The sequence below is a fragment of the Neoarius graeffei genome, chromosome 6 (assembly GCF_027579695.1).
Source record: "Neoarius graeffei isolate fNeoGra1 chromosome 6, fNeoGra1.pri, whole genome shotgun sequence".
Lineage (NCBI taxonomy): Eukaryota > Metazoa > Chordata > Actinopteri > Siluriformes > Ariidae > Neoarius > Neoarius graeffei.
In genome coordinates, this window is record NC_083574.1 from 8,518,133 (window position 1) to 8,542,505 (window position 24,373).

A 24,373-nucleotide genomic window follows, 5' to 3' on the forward strand; every position below is an offset into this window, starting at 1 on the left:
GTGGTGGTCAGTGTAGATGGACCTGGACTGTATAACGCCTCTGTGAGCAGCTGGACTCGGCTTGGTGATGGAGGTGTACTGACCTACATCACCTTCAGCACATCAGAGTCGGGTATGAACTCATGCACTCACACACCTTTATACTTAGATATTGCTTCTGTAGTCTAAAGGACTCGTTTTGCTAGTGTGTGTGTGTGTCTCAGTTCCTTCAGACCCCCCTCAGAACGTGTTCTACACACTGCTGTCTCCGACGGCAGTGAGACTGAGTTGGAGCCCCCCGACTCAACCGAATGGCATCATACAGTACTACACCATTTACTACAGCGACAACATCACCATCTCCACTCAGGTACACACTCATTTCCCATCACACACTGCTGTCTTTCCCAATATACATCATTCAAACACTGTACATTATCCCGCTTCAGCTCATGTATTCAAATTCACTGAAAGTATTTAGTATTTGATTGCATTTAAATATCAGTGAGTTTGTAAATTAATGTTTTTCTCAGATAGAAGCAGTGTTGTAGTCGAGTCACTAAACCTCGAATCTGACTCAAGTCTAAGTCATTCAAGAAAATTTTGAGTCGAGTCCACTATTGATCTGAGTTGAGTCCGAGAGCAAGACTCCATCTGCACCATTCGATGGTGGCTGTTGCTGCCTTTACGTGAAAGTGTCTCTGCTGCTGTGTTGGACTAACGTTACTGCTCGACTGCCCCATTTTAGTGAGCAGGCTACAGATAAAAAGCTTGTTCATCACTCAGCAAGCCCCGCCCACTATCAACAGAGCAAATAACGAGAGAGAGGGTTAACACTAGCTAGTTCATCGCTCAGCAAGCCCCGCCCACTATCAAAAGAGCAATGAACACAGCGTGTCACTTCCTTCTCTGGGTGGAGTCTTACCAAAGGACGATTGAAGTTCGAGGTCGTCCCCGTCATCTCCTTGATAGTTCTTCTACATATGGAACACATAGCAGTGCGTTTTTTCCCACTGCACAAGAAATCTGTATAAGCAAAGCGGACAATCCTAGGGGCGTTCTCTCCAGGCATTTTAGCGCCATTAATGTTAGTTTGTTCCTGAACATGACGTATGAAAAGGTGAATGTGCATTCTCTTGGACGAAGTTAGTATAAAAGTTAATGTAGGTATAAATATCTTATGCCAAATTATGATGGCATGTTACAAAAAAAAAAGAAAAAATCTGAGTCCTCATCTCTAATTTACGAGTCCGAATGCAGTTAATGCACGAGTCCAAGTCAAGTCACAAGTTCTTAAAATTAGGGCACAAGTCGGACTCGAGTACTACATGCCTGGATAGGAGTACATTACTTTCATTTACACTACCGTTCAAAAGTTTGGGGTCACTTTGAAATGTCCTTATTTTTGAAAGAAAAGCACTGTTCTTTTCAATGAAGATCACTTTAAACTAATCAGAAATCCACTCTATACATTGCTAATGTGGTAAATGACTATTCTAGCTGCAAATGTCTGGTTTTTGGTGCAATATCTCCATAGGTGTATAGAGGCCCATTTCCAGCAACTCTCACTCCAGTGTTCTAATGGTACAATGTGTTTGCTCATTGCCTCAGAAGGCTAATGGATGATTAGAAAACCCTTGTACAATCATGTTAGCACAGCTGAAAACAGTTGAGCTCTTTAGAGAAGCTATAAAACTGACCTTCCTTTGAGCAGATTGAGTTTCTGGAGCATCACATTTGTGGGGTCGATTAAATGCTCAAAATGGCCAGAAAAATGTCTTGACTATATTTTCTATTCATTTTACAACTTATGGTGGTAAATAAAAAGTGTGACTTTTCATGGAAAACACAAAATTGTCTGGGTGACCCCAAACTTTTGAACGGTAGTGTAATTGTGCCTTTTAATGGGAAAAATAGGAATTATTCTATCCACATTCACTGTGCAATCACATGCTCTGATTGGCTACTCTACTACAAGGCTATCAACTCATATCCCGTGAGTAGAGAAAAACAAAATGGTGGAGCGTGTTACTGAACCAACCGAGGACGAAATAAAATCTCTACTCGAAAACAAAACCCCAGAAAATACAACAAAAAAGCAACAAAATATGGACTCAAAGTATTTGATGGTAAGAATGTATCTTTTTTTAATTTTTCAAGAATTATTATTATAGCTTTTTTCACATATTGCTACTGTCGTTTCGCCAGGTTGTTTACATTCTAAGCGGAAATGATTTTGTCGGACGTTTTGTATAAAGTTTTATTTATCGAATTTGCAAAAAAAAAAAGCTCTGTTTCTCAAAATCCAGTGAATGTGGATAGAATAAAGCAGTTATTCCACTCAATCTCATCGGCTATCAGCTCATGTATGACTCGATTTCGTGGCGCAACTGTTAATTATTTGTCAGAAATAATTCAGAAACTGAATGTTGAGTTGAATTAGAGCTTCCAGTAAAAACAGATTTAGTCAGTAAGTATTACTGAGAATAATAATTATAATATACCGTATGTTACTATTATATTTGCCATAGGGTTGAACGTTAACTATGAATGAGAGAAATATATATATATATATATATATATATATATATATATATATATATATATATATATATATAACATTTAAAGTTGGGCGGCACAGTGGTGTAGTGGTTAGCGCTGTCGCCTCACAGCAAGAAGGTCCGGGTTCGAGCCCCGTGGCCGGCGAGGGCCTTTCTGTGTGGAGTTTGCATGTTCTCCCCGTGTCCGCGTGGGTTTCCTCCAGGTGTTCCGGTTTCCCCCACAGTCCAAAGACATGCAGGTTAGGTTAACTGGTGACTCTAAATTGACCGTAGGTGTGGATGTGAGTGTGAATGGTTGTCTGTGTCTATGTGTCAGCCCTGTGATGACCTGGCGACTTGTCCAGGGTGTACCCCGCCTTTCGCCCGTAGTTCAGCTGGGATAGGCTCCAGCTTGCCTGCGACCCTGTAGAAGGATAAAGCGGCTAGAGATAATGAGATGAATGAGACATTTAAAGTTAAATTTTTGTCTTTACAGATATAAACGTTGTTGTAATCGACATGTACTGTATGTACTGTACATTAACATCTCTGTGTCTCTGCTGTGTCTCTTCTGTGTAGCGGGTACCTGGATTGTTGCAGTGGGCGGAGCTGGACGGGCTGAGGGCGGGGCATGACTACAGGGTGTGGCTGAGCTCCAGCACGTCTCTGGGTGATGGGGGGGTGATCAGCGATCCCCTTAACTTCACCACACCAGAGGACGGTCAGTCTCCTCACACAGACAGGGCAGGAGAGCAGCTCTGCACCGTTTTTCCAACCATCTTCACCTCATTTCTAACAAGAAAATCACACCAAAACACTAGGATGCACTCAGTTCAGGATTTACAATATAAATCGAACTATAAATCTGCTTATCAAACTCTGAAATAATTATAATGGAAAAAAAACAACAACAACAACAACAACAGGTTTAATATGTTCAATATGTAACGTATTAAACAGGAAGTGAAACAATACAGTAGAGATTGCGTTCAAGGCCAAATGTTAAAATGGAAAAACATTCATTTTTGGTTTTAGGACCAAGGTGCTAAAATCTGTTGATTACAATCAATCAATCAAAAAAAAAGTAGCACATGCTACAAAAAATTTGTTGCACTTGACCCTGGGGAATAATTAAAAATTACTTCTTAGCAATAGGGTTTTTTTAATGCCTTGTCATGGTTGGTTTTATACATATACACCAATCAGACTTAACATTATGCCCACTGACAGGTGACGTGAATAACACTGATTATTTTATTTTATTTATTTTTATTTTATTAGCTTCGCCATTACAACACACACAAAAAATAAAAAAAGGTATAAAATTTAACACACTTATAAAAACAAACACAGGCTGGGTGACCACAACAGCCAAAGCCAATTACTGTGGACCCATAATATAAAAAAAAAACCATATAATATTCAAATTACTGGCAGCATGATACAGGGCGTCCAAGGCTACGCGCTAGGTTACATTTAAGGCATATCAATTTAAAGGTGCGAGGATTGTCACAATCATAGTTATTTAAAGCACAAAAATAATAATTAAGCATTACGCGTTTAAAAGAGCTAAGATTGTCCATATTCAAGTTCAGTTCCTCAGCAAGAGTGTTCCAAATTCTAGTAGCCCTGACTACAAATGATTTTTGATAAGTAGATGTTTTACATTTCCGAACATTATACTTTATTACATTACTATTTGAGGACCTTGTACAGTAGGTCTAGTAAACCGAAAAGCAGGCAGAACAAAGGAAGATACATTTGTAAGACCATGTGTCATCTTAAAAAAAAAAAAAAACATATCTAAATACTCATGCCAATAGGTAATGGGAATAAGATGTAACGCTTTTAACCTATCACTATATGTCTCTGTACATTTAAATGGTAACTTAAGAATATATTTAGTTGCACACCTTTGAGTGCATTCTATTCTAATGATGAGATCTATAAATTGTGGTGCCCAGATTTGGGTAGCATAACCAAAGAGAGGTCTAACTAATGTAAGGTATACAATCTTCCTAATATGAACTGACTGAATAAATCTTGTATTTCTCTTAATATAGCCCAACAGCCTATTAGCACGAGAGGTCTGCTCTAAAACTTGCTTGTTCCACGTGATGTTACTTGACACAGTTACCCCCAGATCCCTCTCGGTGGTCACTGTCTCTAAGGGATTGTCCTTAAAGGTCCCATGGCATGAAATTTTCACTTTCTGAGGTTTTTTAACATTAAAATGAGTTCCTCTGACCTTCTTAAGTCACCCCAGTGGCTAGAAATTTCATAATGTGTAAACCAAACTATGCCCACCCTTTGTCAACATTTGAGAATGGCGCGTCAAAATGGCACGTTGGTAGGCTCTTCCCTTTACTATGTCAGCAAGGGAGATGATCCCCACGCCCCCCCCCTCTGGATTCCCACCCACTGTATGGATTGCCCGCCCAACTCAAAAGTTGCCACCAAACATGGAAGTTGCGCTGTAAATGGATGTGACAACACAGAAAGGAGTCTGTTTTTACTGCCGACGGGAGAGCCCCTGAAGACGCAGTGGCTTAATTTTATTTAGTCCAATAATACGCCGTCGAGTCTACCTAAGACGGTGTATGTTTGTCGGAAGCATTTTCCTGATGAATGTTTCCACAACTTGGGACAGTACAGGGCAGGTTTTGCACATCAACTGTCACTGAAGCCTGGGTCCGTACCAAGCATCCCTGCCGCATCAGCCACAAACAGCGAACAAGTAAGTGTATAACTGTTAAGTCGTTTTGCCGTGTTTTAAAATCGGTGCGTTAGCCTTGCAATGGCTACAGTACATTAGCTGTGCAGCTAACCGCTTCCTGCAGTTAGCCAGGTACTCTGCGCTACAAAACGCAGCATGCTCTGTTAAACTGAGTTTAGTCTGGAAATTGACTGTAACTTATGAGCTTATGTTTTGCCGTGTTTTAAAATCGGTGCGTTAGCCTTGCAATGGCTATATTAGCTGTGCAGCTAACCGCTTCCTGCAGTTAGCCAGGTACTCTGCGCTACAAAACCAAAAAGCATGCAGCATGCTATGTTATAATAGCCAATCAAAACAGTTTTTACAAAGACACCCGCATTCTTTTTTTAAGTCACTCGTTCATTTTATTTGTTTGTTTGTTCAGTAAAAACCCAAACATTTGTTGAATTTATTTTATTTCCTCGCGTCGCACCTTAATGACATCAGCGCGCGGTATTTTTCCCTTCGCGGTTTGTTCCTTCTCTCTCGCCATAGTAAGACACCCACATCCGCTTGTTCTGACCCACTGGAGGTAGCGTCACAGTGCTGTTAGCCAATCAGAGGTAACACGTTTACATGTCATGAATATTAATGAGTAACAGCTGAAATCCTGTCGTTCTCCCGCCACCCGCTTCTCCACCAAACTAGAACAGCCTGAAACAGGAGAACCACAGCATTTTTTTCACCAAAACCGGCTCACAGGGCATTCATTCATACTAGAGACCACCGCACAATTAATGAAAAAACGATGCCATGGGACCTTTAACATAGTACGATGACTTGATGGGCTTGAGCTTCCTGGTGTAATGATTATCTCATTACAATGGCACCTGTCAAGGGGTGGGATATATTAGTCAGCAAAAAAGAGAACAGTCAGTTCTCAAAGTTGATGTGTTGGAAGCAGGAAAAATGGGCAAGCATAAGGATCTGAGTGACTTCGACAAGGGACAAATTGCCAAAGATGACTGGGTCTGAGCATCTCCAGAATGGCACATCTCGTGGGGTGTTCCCAGTACGCAGTGGTTAGTACCTACCAAAAGTAGTCCAAGGATCCAAAGGACAACTGGTGAACCGGCAACAGGGTCATGGGTGTCAAAGGCTCATTGATTCACATGGGGCATGAAGGCTAGCCCATATGGTCCAATCCCACAGAAGTAGCACAAACTGCTGAAAAAGTTAACGCTAACACCTTTCTGTTTTAGCCAGTAAGATATCATTAGCAGTATTTTGAAAAGACTCAGAAGCATCACACGTTTCTGAGGTAACAGTTTATCATTTACACTTCTTCACTGGTAGCTGTAGTAGGCTCGGGGAGAACTAGTTAATCAAAGTCAAAGTCCTTCCCATGCCACACGGCACATCAGGTGGAACCAATCTCCATTTCCGCAGCCCTCGTCCTCTCACCTATTATATAGCTAGGGTTACAGTGAGGGGCTGGTCCTCTGGTAACAACAAGAGTTTGACTCCCTACTCACATCTGTATTGTCTACCATTTTTATGATGGTCTTCAGTATGACTCATTCGCAAGTAGAACTCATAATCTCCCGGTCGAGAAGCAGACACACTAACCACTAGACTAACTCGCAGTAGAACTGGTTAGTGGCAAAGGCTTCTTCTTCCTCCTTGTACAGCATGTTGCCAGGTCGGGGTCCATGTGTACCCTATCGATCCACATGCCATATTAATTGGAGCATAGTTTTATGCCAGATGCCCTTTCTGCCACAACCCTCCCATTTTGAGGCACACTATGGTCAATTTAGAGTAGCCAATTAGCCTAGCTGCACGTCTTTGGACTGTGGGGGAAACCGGAGCACCTGGAGGAAACCCATGCAGACACGGGGAGAACATGCAAACTCCACACAGAAAGGCCCCCATCAGTCACTGGGATCAAACCCAGAACCTTCTTGCTGTGAGGCGACAGTGTTAACCACTACACCACCATGCCATCCGGTTAGTGGCAAAGGCTAAATTGGTGAAAATGCATTTTAAAAAGGTTTATAGAATCTTCTTTGGTGGAAACACATGCATAACAAGTGTTGCCAGGCAAAACAAACCTCATCCAGCAGCACTTATTTTATACCTATATGTTGATAATACAGTAGTAATATTTCTCAATCATCAGCTGTCAGGTTATAGTCCTATGAAAATCCATGACCTCGAGTTTGACATTTCAGAGTCATTCAAGGTCAAGGGTCATGGTGCCAAATGAAAGCCCATATGGCACTTCCTATACGTAAGTTGATAATGGTGAACATCAACAGTTTTCAAGTTACAGCCCTCTGAAAATCCGTGACCTTGAGTTTGACCTTTCAAGGTCACTCAAGGTCAAAGATCATGGTGCCAAATGAAAGGCCATATGGGAGTTCCTATATGCTCGTAATAGTAAATGTCTGTCTATCGGCAACCGTTTTTGAGTTATGATGGAAAATGTTATTTTGACCGAAAGGTTGACCTTTCCGGTAATCTTCACCTTGACCCGATTACCCCCAAAATTTAATCAGGTAATCTATGGACCATTGCCCAGCTATCCTGAAAATCTGAAGTCAATCGGTGCAACCGTCTCGACATTAGATTGTTAACAGACAGACACACAAACAAACAAATGAAAGTTTGAAAGAAAATTATGAGAGTCCCCCCCCCATCATGTAGCATATCAGTGGAAACAGAATTGAAAGATGAACATTTTGGAATTGGTTTGAAGTAAATATAATGAATATGAAGGAAGATATTGCAGGAAAAAAAAAACCCAATTTTGGTGACCTTGAGCTTGACCTTGACTGGATGACCCTCAAAATGTTGGAGGTTCTATTTGAGACCAATGCCTGTCTACGAGGTGTGTCAGAAAAGTAACAGGACTTGGTGTGCTTCTTCAATGTGAGGGGCATCGTCCACACAGAGTTCTTGCCACAGGGCCAGACAATCAACCAGCATGTCTACGAAGAGATCCTGCAGTGTTTGCTTTGTTCAGTGCACAAGAAGAGGCGAGAGTTGTGGCAGGACAACTCGTGGCTGCTTCACCGTGACGACATGCCAGCTCACAACGCCCTGAGCATCCGGCAGTTCCTTGCCAAGAAGAACATTGCCATGCTGGAGCAACCTCCCTACTCACCCGACTTGGCTCCGTGTGATTTATTTTTTCCTTTCTCCCAAGCTCAAGGGGGTCATCAAGGGGACCCGTTTTCTGGACATGGAAGCCATCAAGAGGGCCATGACAATGGAGCTGCGGAGAATCCTGGGAGAATCCTTCTAGGAGTGCATGGAGGTGTGGCGGGGAAGGATGGGAAAGTCCATTAAACTCGAGGGGGATTATTTCGAAGGGGAAAATTTGTAGTTTGGATTTGACATACATTTTTTGTGACCCCAGTCCTGTTTCTTTTCTGACACACCTCGTATCCTGAAAGCTTCATGAAGCCATCCAGCCATTTTCCTGCAATGTTGCTAACAAAAAAATAAAGAAACAAAGAACCCCCACCGAAAACAATACCTTGCCCCCTGGTGGACTCCGTCCCGGGCGAGGTAATAAGCGCCACATATGTTTCTAGCTATAAGCCACATAATCAGTCACCTACTGTACAGTAAGGTTATGACTGTGAAAGTGTTTACAAAATTTCTACTTTCCTGATGTTGCATTTGGTGAACTTTTACTCATATATTACTTTTTTGAAGTTATTTTTATTGGGTCATGCAAAAACCTCCCGCACCCAACATCACCTCACTTTTGATAAATACATGTATATTAAATAAATAAATCATGATTATAAAATAAATTCATTGAAAGATGTGTAAAGTACTTTTATATAACAATACATTGCTTAACAATTGTTGTAATAATAATTATAATTGTTATTAACAATTATTATTATTACAGCAATTGTTAAGCAATTTATTGTGTATTTACAATTATAATTATTATTACAACAATTGTTAAGCAATGTATTGTTATATAAAAGTACTTTACACATCTTTCAATGAATTTATTTTATAATCATGATTTATTTATTTAATATACATGTATTTATCAAAAGTGAGGTGATGTTGGGTGCGGGAGGTTTTTGCATGACCCAATAAAAATAATTTCAAAAAAGTAATATATGAGTAAAAGTTCACCAAATGCAACATCAGGAAAGTTGAAATTTTGAAAACACTTTCACAGTCATAACCCTAACCTACAGCCTTCAAGTGGAAGATGTAGAAGGTTCCATTTCTTCCAAAACCACTTCATCCTGGTCAGAATCATGGTGGATCTAGAACCAGTTCCAGGAACGATGCTGTAGAGCAAAGATGCCTTCAAAAATAATGAAATTAAATGTTTCTACATTAAAAAAAGACACTAAAGAGCAGTAAACAGTAATAAATGAAACAAAGTCGATATTTGGCCGGCACGGTGGTGTAGTGGTTAGCGCTGTCGCCTCACAGCAAGAAGATCCGGGTTCGAGCCCCGTGGCCGGCGAGGGCCTTTCTGTGCAGAGTTTGCATGTTCTCCCCGTGTCCGCGTGGGTTTCCTCCGGGTGCTCCGGTTTCCCCCACAGTCCAAAGACATGCAGGTTAGGTTAACTGGTGGCTCTAAATTGAGCGTAGGTGTGAATGTGAGTGTGAATGGTTGTCTGTGTCTATGTGTCAGCCCTGTGATGACCTGGCGACTTGTCCAGGGTGTACCCCGCCTTTCGCCCGTAGTCAGCTGGGATAGGCTCCAGCTTGCCTGCGACCCTGTAGAACAGGATAAAGCGGCTAGAGATAATGAGATGAGATGAGAAGTCGATATTTGGTGTGAGACGACCCTTTGCTTTAAAAAAAAAAGGTCATCTCGAGTCCAATGAGTGCAGTTTTATAAGGAAATGAGCTGTAGGTTTTACTGAGAATCTTGCAGAACCAGCCACAGTTCTTCTGGACACTGACTGTCACACTCGCTCCTTAATTTTTTGCACCAAAACCCAGTAGCCTTCATTATGTTTTCTTCTGTAATGTACATGTTTTTGTACTGATTCGATAATGTAGAAGTCATAAAGTAAAAATCTATGACAAAGTAACTTCGAGAGCCTGAAGTTTCAGAAACCACAGGTGTGTAGAACGCAGGGTATTCACTGTTTTGGTGTGATTTTGGGGAAAAAACAGAGCAGAGTTGACCCTGAAAGAGAAAAGAGATTCTCCCCTGTTGTGTGAGGCTGATGAAGTGTTTTATATTATGTAATAATAATCATAATCTCTCTCTCTCGATTGTGTTTGGTTATGTTTCAGTTCCTGCAGCTCCACTCGAAATATCCAGCTGCCTGAGCTCAACTAAGCAACACACATCTATGTCCTTGCACATCTTCATCACAGACTATGCAAGGATGATCTCTTTTTCCCCCTGTCTGTTAATCTATCCGTGACTCACAGCAAAACATTCGTTCTTCAGGTCATTTTGCAGGATGAGTCTGAAGGACTTCCGGTTGTGTCATTGATGATAACTGCTTTCCCTCTGATACATGCTTATGCATTGCATGGAGTTTAGTATTTGAAACGTATGAAATGGACTTTGTGAAACTGATGCACTGTTTCAATCATTTTGTCTTTTGCTTGCTATGAATAAATTTACCATGATACAGTAATAAGAATTTTAATGTGATGTTATCATGATGTATGAACATTATATACCATACAGTACTGTACAGAAGTCTTAGGCACATGTAAAGAAATGCTATCGACCAAAAATGGCTTTAAAATGTTTTAACAAAAAAAAAAAAAATAGCCTCAATGAGGCTGTAGCTCATATTGGCCACTGTCGTTGTGTGTGAGTTTTAAATCCAATCAATCCTGTAGGAGGAGTAGCGATTTTCGTGAAATTGCATCTGACCCCGTGTAGCCGCATCTATGGCAGATGGCGCCACCTGGTGAACAATTCTTGTTGGAATATGTCTTTAGAGTCTTTTGGGTGAGTTTCAGTGAAAACGTCCTAGCAGTTTACAAACAGCAGTGTTTGGTGTGACGAGTCACCCAAAATTTTCAAACACCCATAAAATGTTAAGTATGCCAGGTGGCACCACCATCTTGACAATTTTTATACATACCAGCATGGGGAACATTCCATATGTGTTTTATCAAAATCTAGCGATTTTTGTGAAATTGCACATAACCCCTGTGTAGTCGCATCCATGGTAGGTGGTGCCACCTGGTGAACAATTCTTGTTGTAATATGTCTTTAGAGTCTTCTGGGTGAGTTTCAGTGAAAACGTCCCAGCAGTTTACAAAGAGTAGCGTTTAATGTGATGAGTCACCCAAAAATTTCAGACGCTCATAAAATCGTAAATATGACAGGTGGTGCCACGGTCTTGACAACTTGACAACAACGACGACGATGGATGAAGCATGATCAGATGAGCTCATAAAAATACTATTAGCAGAAAGCCATCATAAATGAATAAATGCAAAGTCAGTATTTGGTGTGAGATAACCCTTTGCTTTTAAAAAAAAAATCGTAGTCTCAGGTCCAATGAGTGCAGTTTTATGCGGAAATGAGCTGTAGGTTTTACTGAGCATCTTCCAGAACCAGCCGCAGTTCTTCTGGACACTTTGACTGTCGTACTCGCGTCTTCATTTTGCACCAAAACCCAGTAGCCTTCATTATGTTTTTTTTTTTTTTTTAAATCTGAAAAGTGCTCTCTTATCTAATATGCTGCTCAGATACGTTACAAACTTTTTTTTTCTGTAATGTTTATTTTTGTGCTGGAAAACGAACGTTTGGACTCTAAAATGTTTTTGTACCGACTTGATAATGTAGAAGTCATAAAATAGAAATATATGGGGGGGACAAATAGGGTGCCTAAGACTTTTGCACAATACTGTATAGATGACTTGCAACCACGTGATCAAAATGTTCTATGTCATGAGCATTCGCCATGGTGGTGGATATACAAAGCGACTAGGATGGCAGCCGCTGAAAGCGTGTCTGTAAACAATGCTGAATTTTCTCAGTATTACCACGGTTTGAATGGTCGAGCGAAGATTCGATACAAAGAGAAGATAGATATGTTCAGTTTTGACCCATATTTAACCCTTTGATGCAAAACATGGGTCAAAAATGACCCGGCTGAGTTTTTATCTTCTATATCTTTGCAATAAATTAATTCCATCATTCAGTATTCAAGGTATTCCTCAATGAACTTGTTTTTGATCATCATACATCCTTATTTTATTTTTTCCTTTCTTACTTTTTGAATAAAAACCCTTTTTGTATCACTACCCTTCTAATGCACAACATGGGTCAAAAACGACCTGCATTCATTTTCCAGGTTATTTCATGTATGGCTGAGTGTTTCTATGATCTACTTTTGAAATAAATTCATTTTGTCATTTACTTTTCCAAATATGCAGTAAATATCTTGTTTTTGTTTAGCACAAATCATCATTTTTATTTTTCCTTTCTTAAGTTATGAACAAGCACAGCTTTTGTAATTCTACATCACGTTTACACACATGGGTCAGAACCGACCCGCATGCATTTACTCCAGCGTTTGGTGGGAACTGTGAATTGTGCTTGTGTCAGACATTTCACAGCTCAGCACAGCGCCCTTTGCCCATCTAATACATGCAAGTAATGTTTTTCAATTGTTCTAACATTACCTTAGAAAAAAATTGATGATGTTTAGGTTACCTTGAGAGTGAGTAGATTACTTGTCAGAAAGTTACAAGTAATTACTATTAGCTACCGAGCTGTTGACATATTCTACTTTAGTTAGCTAATTTTATTGTAGTTGGCTTAGCTAACTACATAGTTAATAAATAAATAACTGGCCCCATTCACTGCTAAAGTAATTACTTGAAACAAATTATTATTATAGTATTAAGACAGGGTGGCACGGTGGTGTAGTGGTTAGCGCTGTCACCTCACAGCAAGAAGGTCCTGGGTTCGAGCCCCGGGGCCAGCGAGGGCCTTTCTGTGCGGAGTTTGCATGTTCTCCCCGTGTCCGCGTGGGTTTCCTCTGGGTGCTCCGGTTTCCCCCACAGTCCAAAGACATGCAGGTTAGGTTAACTGGTGACTCTAAATTGACCGTAGGTGTGAATGTGAGTGTGAATGGTTGTCTGTGTCTATGTGTCAGCCCTGTGATGACCTGGCGACTTGTCCAGGGTGTACCCCGCCTTTCGCCCGTAGTCAGCTGGGATAGGCTCCAGCTTGCCTGCGACCCTGTAGAACAGGATAAAGCGGCTAAAGATAATGAGATGAGATGAGTATTAAGACATTTAATTTTAAATCACACTTGGATGACCCATGTGTAGTAATATAAAAAGTATTTTTGTTCATAAAGTATGAAAAGAAAAATTTAAATTAATGATTTGTGGTAATTAAAAACAAGATATTTAAAGAATACTTGGAATATTCAATCATAAAATAAATTGATTTCAAAAGATAGAGCAAAGAAAAACTCAGTCAGCATGAAAAAACCTGAAAAATGAATGCAGGTCATTTTTGACCCATGTTGTGCATTAGAAGGGGTGTGCATACTGTATGTTTTGCATCAAAGGGTTAAAGTTAGATTTTTCTGAAAATAAGACGCTTCTACTGACCATCGAGTACCCAGATATCGCGTTCTATCTTGGACGAAACATAGCCTGTTTTCTGAGTGAATGCCCAGTCTGGATAGTTTCTATCGTATAATTTTGCTAGCGCTCCTAGAAGCGAAATGCTAATACACGTGTTAAAATTATAACAACGACCGAGTGAACCACGACAAAGAGAACGCTCAATTTATAGCAAGATTCCAGCAACATGAAATAAAATTTTCCCATGATATTATCGAGAGAGCTTTTGAATCTCAGCAGAGATAAAATGATCACTGCTAACACGAGCTGTTTTGGTTTTAGCCTCTGCTAGATCAGCCCTGCCAATGTTGTTCAGCCGTGCTCGTCTCCTCTCCGTACTAAGCCTCAGAGTTTCCTTGCCCTCTTTCCGAATCACGGACGGAAATCTAAAAAATCAAAATGTACCACGGTCATGAATACTGTGGTGACCACAACCGTATACAGCACAAATATATGGCAGAGCTAAAAGAATGCTTAAAGCAGTGGGAAAACAAAGAGAGTTGTGCACGCGTTACTGTGTTTTGTATGGAATGTCGCTTGACCCCGCATTTGTATATCCACCAACATGGCCGACATCCAGGTTTCTATTTTGCTTTGACGTCACTTGGCAGTCAAGGGTATGACACTTCTGAATTGAGAACACAACTGACATATCTCACACACACACACACATATACATATATATATATATATATATATATATATATATATATATATATATATATATATATATATATGTGTGTGTGTGTGTTCGTTCTCTTTTCTGAAGTGTTCAATCATATCTGTTATATTAGACCAATCATATTGGCTGTATCTCCTCCTTTCAGTGCCAGATGGTCCGGTCCATAACCTCTCGGCTCAGCTTTATGGCTCTACGGCTGTAGTGATTAGTTGGGACCCCCCTCTGGAGCCGAATGGTAGAGTGTTCTACCAGCTAAGCCTGCAGGAAGCGGGCATAACCCATCCATCCATCAACCGAACGGAAAACCAGACCATTACCAAGATGACCACCGATACGGTTTTCCTTTTCACCAAACTCAGGAAGTACTTCCCCTATGTGCTTCGAGTTACTCCGGCAACGACTGCAGGCTCCGCCTTAGACCACACCTCCGTACTGCACCTGAGAACGGATGATGATGGTGAGTTGCATGCAATATGTAAAGAATGAAACAAGTGAATAAAAAATGTTTCCTTAGGGAAAACGTCTCCATATGAAAAATATTTTTTTTCGGTAAATGCCATCATCTGTCATACATGTTCCTGTAAATCGCTATAGAAATGATGACACAATTGAACAAACACATTAATATAAACCTTTGGGCCCTGTGTTTGTGTGTGTGTGTTAGTACCCAGTTCAGCTCCATTGCTGGGTGAGAGCAGGAATCTCTCGTCCACCTCTATCCTGGTGTCATGGTATGCTCCTGTGGAACTGAACGGGGAGATAATCGAATACGCCGTAGTTCTACAGGGTCCCCGAGGATCCAACAGCACATACACACCCAACTCGCAGCTCACTCTCACACACCTCACTCCATACACAGCATACAACCTTTCCATCTCTGCGGTGACCCGCAAGGGCATTGGACCCTCGCTCATGCTGGCTCTGCAGACCGATGAAGCAGGTGAGTTTCCAGATTGTTTATGGAGCTTCCACTCAGTATCTGTGGATTATGGGTATGACAATAAACCAGTATGACTTTAAAGTGTGGAAATGTACAATCATGATTATGCCATGCCAGGGCGGCACGGTGGTGTAGTGGTTAGCGCTGTCGCCTCACAGCAAGAAGGTCCGGGTTAGAGCGCTGTGGCCGGCGAGGGCCTTTCTGTGTGGAGTTTGCATGTTCTCCCCGTGTCCGCGTGGGTTTCCTCCGGGTGCTCCGGTTTCCCCCACAGTCCAAAGACATGCAGGTTAGGTTAACTGGTGACTCTAAATTGACCGTAGGTGTGAATGTGAGTGTGAATGGTTGTCTGTGTCTATGTGTCAGCCCTGTGATGACCTGGCGACTTGTCCAGGGTGTACCCCGCCTTTCGCCCGTAGTCAGCTGGGATAGGCTCCAGCTTGCCTGCGACCCTGTAGAAGGATAAAATGGCTAGAGATAATGAGATGAGATGAGACTATTTTATAGTTCATTTTTATTTTTCTCATGTTTTGCTAAACTACAGTACACTAAGGGTGGCATGGTGGTGCAGTGGTTAGCATTGTTGCCTTACAACAAGAAGGCTCTTGGTTTAAGCTAAGCGGCCGATGGGGCCTTTCTGTGTAGAGTTTGCATGTTCTCCCCGTGTCTGTATGGGTTTCCACCATAGTCCAAAGACATGCAGTTACCGTAGGTCAACTGACTACTCTAAATTACCCATAGGTGTGATAGAAGAAGAAGCCTTTATTTTTGTCACATGTACACTCAAGCACAGTGAAATTTGTCCTCTGCATTTAACCCACCTCAAGCAGTGAACACATGCATACACACATACCCAGAGCAGTGGGCAGCTATGCTACAGCGCCCAGGGAGCAGTTGAGGGTTAGATGCCTTGCTCAAGGGCACTTCAGCCCATCCTCAGCCCATGGCCACTCCATATTAACCTAACTGCATGTCTTTGGACTGTGGGAGAAACCAGAGCACCCAGAGAAAACCCACACAGATACGGGGAGAACATGCAAACTCCACACAGAAAGACCCCATCGACTACTGGGCTCAAACCCAGAACCTCCTTGCTGTGAGGCAACAGTGCTAACCACTACACCACCCCGGTGAAGCTGTGATAGGCTTAGCAAGCCAGCAGAAGATAAAGTGTGCTCTTGATAGACGTAGAGACTGACTACTGACTGCTAACAGACTTACAGGATAAAATTAAATAAATAAAACAGTACACTTAGAGCGATTTATTTTACAATTAAATTGGAATAAAATCCAACATTTTCCCTAAGCAACCTATTTTGGTTAGCATAACAGTGCAGTGCATGAAAATTGTTAATATTGTTTTAAAACTGGTACAGCTTTTGATATCTAAATGCTAGGTTGCAAGTTTATTTATTTATTTATTGCTAATCATTCATAGCTGCTGCGTTGGTATATCTTACATAAAATTAATCAATAGTAAAACAAAAAAATAATTAAAAAAAGTCTCAAATTAAAGAGTCACAAATGAACTAGCTAGTTAAACATACAACAAATTCCCAAACAAAACTAGCTGGCTAATGTAGGAGAAACATTCCCCTGAGAGCTTAAAATATCTTACAAGCTAGCTAATATTTCAGAAAATCTGCAAAGGAAATTAACTTAACAACCTCCACAAACCTTTACAAACAAAACTAGCTAGCTAACAATAGATTAAATCTGTAAATAATATTAGCGAGTTTAACAGTTTGGGGGAAAATGACAGTATCTCGCTGCAGCTCTGTAGCCTGCTATTAAATCCCAAGCTGGACAGCATGAGGATAGCACACTACTTATACATTTATTTTCAGTTTGACGTAGCGTAATGTTACTGTTAGCTCATAGTGCTTGGGAAGGTGTTTAAACAATAAGATACTAACCAACCTTGTATAGTCAGTTACTTGCTCCTAACAATATAGCTGCAGTTATTATTTATTTATTTATTTATTTTTATTTTGCTTTTGTCTTGTTTATTGTTTGGTATGAATAGGTTTTGTACTTTTCTCTTGTTCATCATTTAGGTTGAGGTGTTTTAGTTCCTTTTACCTTGTTTATTGTTTAGTGTGAGTAGGTTTTCGTTACTTTTGCCTTGTTTATTGTTTAGTGTGAGTAGGTTTTGTTACTTTTGCCTTGTTTATTGTTTAGTGTGAGTAGGTTTCCGTTACTTTTGCCTTGTTTATTGTTTCGTGTGAGTAGGTTTTGTTACTTTTGCCTTGTTTATTGTTTAGTGTGAGTAGGTTTCCGTTACTTTTGCCTTGTTTATTGTTTAGTGTGAGTAGGTTTTGTTACCTTTGTCTTGTTTATTGTTTAGTGTGAGTAGGTTTTGTTACTTTTGCCTTGTTTATTGTTTAGTGTGAGTAGGTTTTCGTTACTTTTGCCTTGTTTATTGTTTAGTGTGAGTAGGTTTCCGTTACTTTTGCCTTGTTTATTGTTTAGTGTGAGTAGGTTTTCGTTACTTTTGCCTTGTTTGTTGTTTAGTGTGAGTAGGTTTTGTTCCTTTTGCCTTGTTTATTGTTTAGTGTGAGTAGGTTTCGTGACTTTTGCCTTGTTTATTGTTTAGTGTGAGTAGGTTTTCGTTACTTTTACCTTTTTTATTGTTTAGTGTGAGTAGGTTTTCGTTACTTTTGCCTTGTTTATTGTTTAGTGTGAGTAGGTTTTCGTAACTTTTACCTTGTTTATTGTTTAGTGTGAGTAGGTTTTCGTTACTTTTGCCTTGTTTATTGTTTAGTGTGAGTAGGTTTTGTTACTTTTGCCTTGTTTATTGTTTACAGTGAGTAGGTTTTGTTACTTTTGCCTTGTTTATTGTTTAGTGTGAGTAGGCTTAGTTACTTTTGTCTTGTTTATTGTTTAGTGTGAGTAGGTTTTCGTTGCTTTTGCCTTGTTTGTTGTTTAGTGTGAGTAGGTTTTCATTACTTTTGCCTTGTTTATTGTTTAGTGTGAGTAGGTTTTGTTACTTTTGCCTTGTTTGTTGTTTAGTGTGAGTAGGATTTCGTTGCTTTTGCCTTGTTTGTTGTTTAGTGTGAGTAGGTTTTCATTACTTTTGCCTTGTTTATTGTTTAGAGTGAGTAGGTTTTGTTACTTTTGTCTTATTGTTTAGTGTGAGTAGGTTTTCGTTGCTTTTGCCTTGTTTGTTGTTTAGTGTGAGTAGGTTTTCATTACTTTTGCCTTGTTTATTGTTTAGTGTGAGTAGGTTTTGTTACTTTTGCCTTGTTTATTGTTTAGAGTGAGTAGGTTTTGTTACTTTTGCCTTGTTTATTGTTTAGAGTGAGTAGGTTTTGTTACTTTTGCCTTGTTTATTGTTTAGAGTGAGTAGGTTTTGTTACTTTTGCCTTTTTTATTGTTTAGTGTGAGTAGGTTTTCGTTACTTTTGCCTTGTTTATTGTTTAGAGTGAGTAGGTTTTGTTACTTTTGCCTTTTTTTATTGTTTAGTGTGAGTAGGTTTCCGTTACTTTTGCCTTGTTTATTGTTTAGTGTGAGTAGGTTTTCGTTACTTTTGCCTTGTTTATTGTTTAGAGTGAGTAGGTTTTCGTTGCTTTTGCCTTGTTTGTTGTTTAGTGTGAGTAGGTTTTGTTACTTTTGCCTTGTTTATTGTTTAGTGTGAGTAGGTTTTCGTTACTTTTGCCTTGTTTATTGTTTAGAGTGAGTGAGTAGGTTTTGTTACTTTTGCCTTGTTTATTGTTTAGAGTGAGTAGGTTTTGTTACTTTTGCCTTGTTTATTGTTTAGTTTGAGTAGGTTTTGTTACTTTTGCCTTGTTTATTGTTTAGAGTGAGTAGGTTTTGTTACTTTTGCCTTGTTTATTGTTTAGAGTGAGTGAGTAGGTTTTGTTACTTTTGCCTTGTTTATTGTTTAGAGTGAGTAGGTTTTCGTTACTTTTGCCTTGTTTATTGTTTAGTGTGAGTAGGTTTTGTTACTTTTGCCTTGTTTATTGTTTAGAGTGAGTAGGTTTTCGTTACTTTTGCCTTGTTTATTGTTTAGTGTGAGTAGGTTTTGTTACTTTTGCCTTGTTTATTGTTTAGAGTGAGTAGGTTTTCGTTACTTTTGCCTTGTTTATTGTTTAGTGTGAGTAGGTTTTGTTACTTTTGCCTTGTTTATTGTTTAGAGTGAGTAGGTTTTCGTTGCTTTTGCCTTGTTTATTGTTTAGTGTGAGTAGGTTTTGTTACTTTTGCCTTGTTTATTGTTTAGAGTGAGTAGGTTTTCGTTACTTTTGCCTTGTTTATTGTTTGGTGTGAGTAGGTTTTGTTACTTTTGCCTTGTTTATTGTTTAGTGTGAGTAGGTTTTGTTACTTTTGCCTTGTTTATTGTTTAGTGTGAGTAGGTTTTGTTACTTTTGCCTTGTTTATTGTTTAGAGTGAGTAGGTTTTCGTTACTTTTGCCTTGTTTATTGTTTAGTGTGAGTAGGTTTTCGTTACTTTTGCCTTGTTTGTTGTTTAGTGTGAGTAGGTTTCGTTACTTTTGCCTTGTTTATTGTTTAGTGAGAGTAGGTTTTGTTACTTTTGCCTTGTTTGTTGTTTAGTGTGAGTAGGTTTTGTTACTTTTGCCTTGTTTATTGTTTAGTGTGAGTAGGTTTTCGTTACTTTTGCCTTGTTTATTGTTTAGTGTGAGTAGGTTTTCGTTACTTTTGCCTTATTTATTGTTTAGTGTGAGTAGGTTTTCGTTACTTTTGCCTTGTTTATTGTTTAGTGTGAGTAGGTTTTCGTTACTTTTGCCTTGTTTATTGTTTAGTGTGAGTAGGTTTTGTTACTTTTGCCTTGTTTACTGTTTAGTGTGAGTAGACTTTGTTATTTTACCTTGCTTATAGTGAGTAGGTTTTGTTCGTTTTGCCTTGTTTATTGTTTAGTGTGAGTAGGTTTTGTTACTTTTAGCTTGTTTATTGTTTAGTGTGAGTAGGTTTTGTTACTTTTAGCTTGTTTATTGTTTAGTGTGAGTAGGTTTTGTTACTTTTACCTTGTTTATTTAGTGTCAGTAGGTTTTGTTACTTTTACCTTGTTTATTGTTTAGTGTCAGTAGGTGTTTTTTTTACTTTTGCCTTGTTTATTGTTTAGTGTGAGTAGGTTGTTATTTTACCTTGTTTAGTGTGAGTAGGTTTTGTTACTTTTGCCTTGTTTTTTGTTTAGTGTGAGTAGGTTTTCATAACTTTTGCCTTGTTTATTGTTTAGTGTTAGTAGGTTTTGTTACTTTTGCCTTGTTTATTGTTTAGAGGCGAGTAGGTTTTGTTACTTTTGCCTTGTTTATTGCTTAGTGTGAGTAGGTTTTGTTACTTTTGCCTTGTTTATTGTTTAGTGTGAGTAGGTTTTGTTACTTTTGCCTTGTTTATTGTTTAGTGTCAGTAGGTTTTGTTACTTTTGCCACTTTTGCCTTGTTTATTGTTTCGTGTGAGTAGGTTTTGTTACTTTTGCCTTGTTTATTGTTTAGTGTGAGTAGGTTTTGTTACTTTTGCCTTGTTTATTGCTTAGTGTGAGTAGGTTTTGTTACTTTTGCCTTGTTTATTGTTTAGTGTGAGTAGGTTTTGTTACTTTTGCCTTGCTTATTGTTTAGTGTGAGTAAACAAGACAAACGTAACAAAACCCACTCGTACTAAACAATAAACAAGACTACAGTAATGAAACCTATTGTTTAGTGTGAGTAGCTTTTATTATTTTTGCCTTGTTTGTCATTTGTTATGAGTTCTTGCTCCTTATAATCTCGCTGCAGTTACTTTTCAGATATTCTGGGCAGTATGTTACGTGGCTAAGTAACATTAATCAAATCTTATGAAATTAAACTTTTTAGTTTAGTTTGTTCACCAATTGCATATGTATAATCATGGGATTCAAGCACACATTCTATTAAAGATGTATCCCTTGTCTTTTACAAAAGGTAACATTGTCTTGAAGACTTTTTCATTTGCATAATTTTTAAATATTTGTTCAGAAACACTTTGAACTGTGATATTAAGTTTGTATGGCTGTTGTACAATGAATTTTTCATCCTTTCCCAGCTCTGCTGTAAACTCTCCCTGGTAGTATTACAGCATTGTTGAACTTAAAAACACCCACTGAGCCCTGGAGTGACTTATCTGATCCATGAAAGAGACTTTTGTATATGGCTGAGACGCATTAAGATGTCATCTCATGTGACTGTTTTTAATTGTAGGTCCAATGTCTCCACCACGAAACCTGAGCATCTTTAACCATTCTTCTGACTCGGTGTGGCTCCACTGGGAACCCAGTCTGGAGCCCAGTGGCGTCATTCAGCATTATGGATTCAAAATAGTGGAACTGAACATGAACAATGTTATATACCAGGTAATTATATAGTGTGTGTGTGTGTGTGTGTGTGTGTGTGGCGTGGGGGGGTGTTATGTATGTACAGTCAAATATAGAATATTTACTGCATTATCACTTCTCTGTTTGTTTTTGCTACAGAACTCCACGGGGGCCGCAACTCAGGCAGAATTACGGGGCTTCAAACCTCATAGCTCTTATGAGATAAGTGTGTCGACTTACACTAGAGCAGGCAATGGAGACCAGTACAGTCTTCCTGTCACCTTTACTACCAGCGAGTCAGGTAAGATTCAGGGTAGAGAAAGTAACATTAATTGATTAACAAGAAGGTTTAAAAATTGATTATCATTGATTTTATGAAGCATAACCCATGTGTTATCATCATGTGGAGATCCACTAATGTGCAACTCGCATAAACAGTTAAAAAATGAAAAGTGATGAACAAAAGCACGTGCTAATAGCCATTCATCATTTTGATTGGTGTCACATAATTTTATAGTTGAACCAAGCTTTCTTATCTGCCTCATTTTTTAAAAATTCTTTCATCTTGTGTATTGTTGTTGTCCTGCAATTGTTATTTTTTTCTAGTTCATGGTTTGTAGTTGTGTTTTTTTTTTTTTTTTGCCATAAGTTTATCATTTGGTATGAGTAGTTTTAGTTATGGCGGCATGGTGGTGTAGTGGTTAGCACTGTCACCTCACAGCAAGAAGGTTCTGGGTTCGAGTCCAGTGGTTGACGGGGGCTTTTCTGTGTGGAGTTTGCATGTTCTTCCCGTGTCTGCATGGGTTTCCTCTGGGTGCTCTGGTTTCATCCAAAGACATGCAGGTTAGGCTAATTGGTAGCTCTAAATTGACCGTAGGTGTGAATGTGAGCATGAATGGTTGTGTGTCTATGTATCAGCCCTGCGATGACCTGGTGGCTTGTCCAGGGTGTACCCCACCTTTCACCCGCAGTCAGCTGGGGTAGGCTCCAGCTTGCCCGCGACCCTGTACAGGATAAGTGGTTACAGATAATGGATGGATGAATGTTTTTCTAACTGGTGTCTTGTTCATCATTTGGTATAGCTACATTAAGCCAGTTTTGCTTTTAGTTTTTTTTTAATGTTTTGGCCTCGGTCATTTTTGTTCCTTTTGCCTTCTTTATCATTTGGTGTGACCTTTGATGTTCTTTGACTGACAGGTGAAATGAATAACATTGATTATCTCATTACAATGGCACCTGTCAAGGGGTGGGATATATCAGGCAGCAAGAAAGAAAACAGTCAGATCTCAAAGTTGATGTGTTGGAAGGAGGAACAATGGGCAAGTGTAAGAATCTGAGCATCTGATTTGTGGTCCAATCCCAAAGAAGAGCTACCGTAACACAAACTGCTAAAAAAAAAGTTCATTTTGACACCTTTCCGTTTTAGCCAGCGTTAACTTTTTCAGCAGTTTGTGTTGCAGTTTGTGCTACTTCTATGGGATTGGACCATATGGGTTAGCCTTCGTGTCCCGTATGAATCAATGAGCCTTCGGCACCCATGACCCTGTCGCCAGTTCACAGGTTGTCCTTTGGATCCTTGGACCACTTTTGGTAGGTACTAACCACTGCAAATCAGGAACGCCCCACAAGATGTGCCATTTTGGAGATGCTCAGACCCAGTCCTCTAGCCATCACAATTTGGCCCTTGTAAAAAAAAAAAAATTATTAATTAAAAAAGGGTTTCAAACTGTGTGAGCATGTAAATGTGTGTGTGTGTTCCAGTATCTGAGGCGGTTGTGAATCTGTCCTGTTCGGGCCTGGACTGGGATTCAGTGTATATGGAATGGGAGCCTCCAGAAAACCCCAACGGAGAGATCTTGCTTTACCATCTCATCACACTAGATCAAAGAGAGGACGCGCTACCCCTAACGATTGGACACAAACTGGCATACACTCTCAGCGGCCTGCATCCTGACATGTTTTATGTCATCTCTGTGGCTGCCGTTAACTCAGCAGGTCCAGGAAAAGAGTCCAACTGCACAGCACACACACTGCCTGAATCAGGTACGATCTACTATGATAAAAATTGTAAGAGACATTAAATGTAAAAAAAATGTTGATTGAAATGCTGGGAAAAGTCTCTGTATTCTGTTTTCAGACTTGCTGGCAAGCCATTCAGATTATTGTAATTGCCGTTGTACTTGTTTCTTTCATGTTTTTCTTGCTAGACCACTCCCTTTAGACAAGCACATTCAGCTGATAGAAACATTAACATACAGTATATTATGAACTACATGAACAGGTTACCCAGCGTTACCCGGGTTTTGCAAAATTCTGGGCTGCCCCCAGACTTCCATGTCAAATTTGGTGAAGATCCATCAAGAAATGATGCTAACCCAAGATGAACAAAAATCCAAACATCCACCACCCAGGGGCCCACCGGGGACCCCCTGGGACCCACATATGGAATTTCTGAGTTCTGCCAAATTGTGGCTCTCTCCTGTACCTACGTGCCAAGTTTAGTGAAGATCTGTTGAGAGTTTGTGTTGATAAATGTAATGTGAAAGGCATTGACGGAGGGAGTGAGTGGATGTTGTGCCCCCCAGGGACCTCCCTGGGGCTCATACATGAATTTTGTTTATATTTTGCAAAATCTCGGGTTG

The 24,373-nt window shown here is 39.7% G+C and overlaps 1 protein-coding gene across 1 annotated transcript in view; it reads left to right on the forward strand.

Moving 5' to 3' along the window:
* The window catches only part of ptprq (protein tyrosine phosphatase receptor type Q), a 197,318-nt gene that overhangs the window by 107,366 nt on the left and 65,579 nt on the right, over positions 1–24,373 (forward strand). The window contains exons 34-38 of the mRNA XM_060923263.1: positions 14,658–14,969; positions 15,177–15,452; positions 21,619–21,770; positions 21,891–22,032; positions 23,493–23,774. Of these exons, the coding sequence (XP_060779246.1) occupies positions 14,658–14,969; positions 15,177–15,452; positions 21,619–21,770; positions 21,891–22,032; positions 23,493–23,774 (1,164 nt within the window). The remainder of the gene's footprint in view (positions 1–14,657; positions 14,970–15,176; positions 15,453–21,618; positions 21,771–21,890; positions 22,033–23,492; positions 23,775–24,373) is intronic.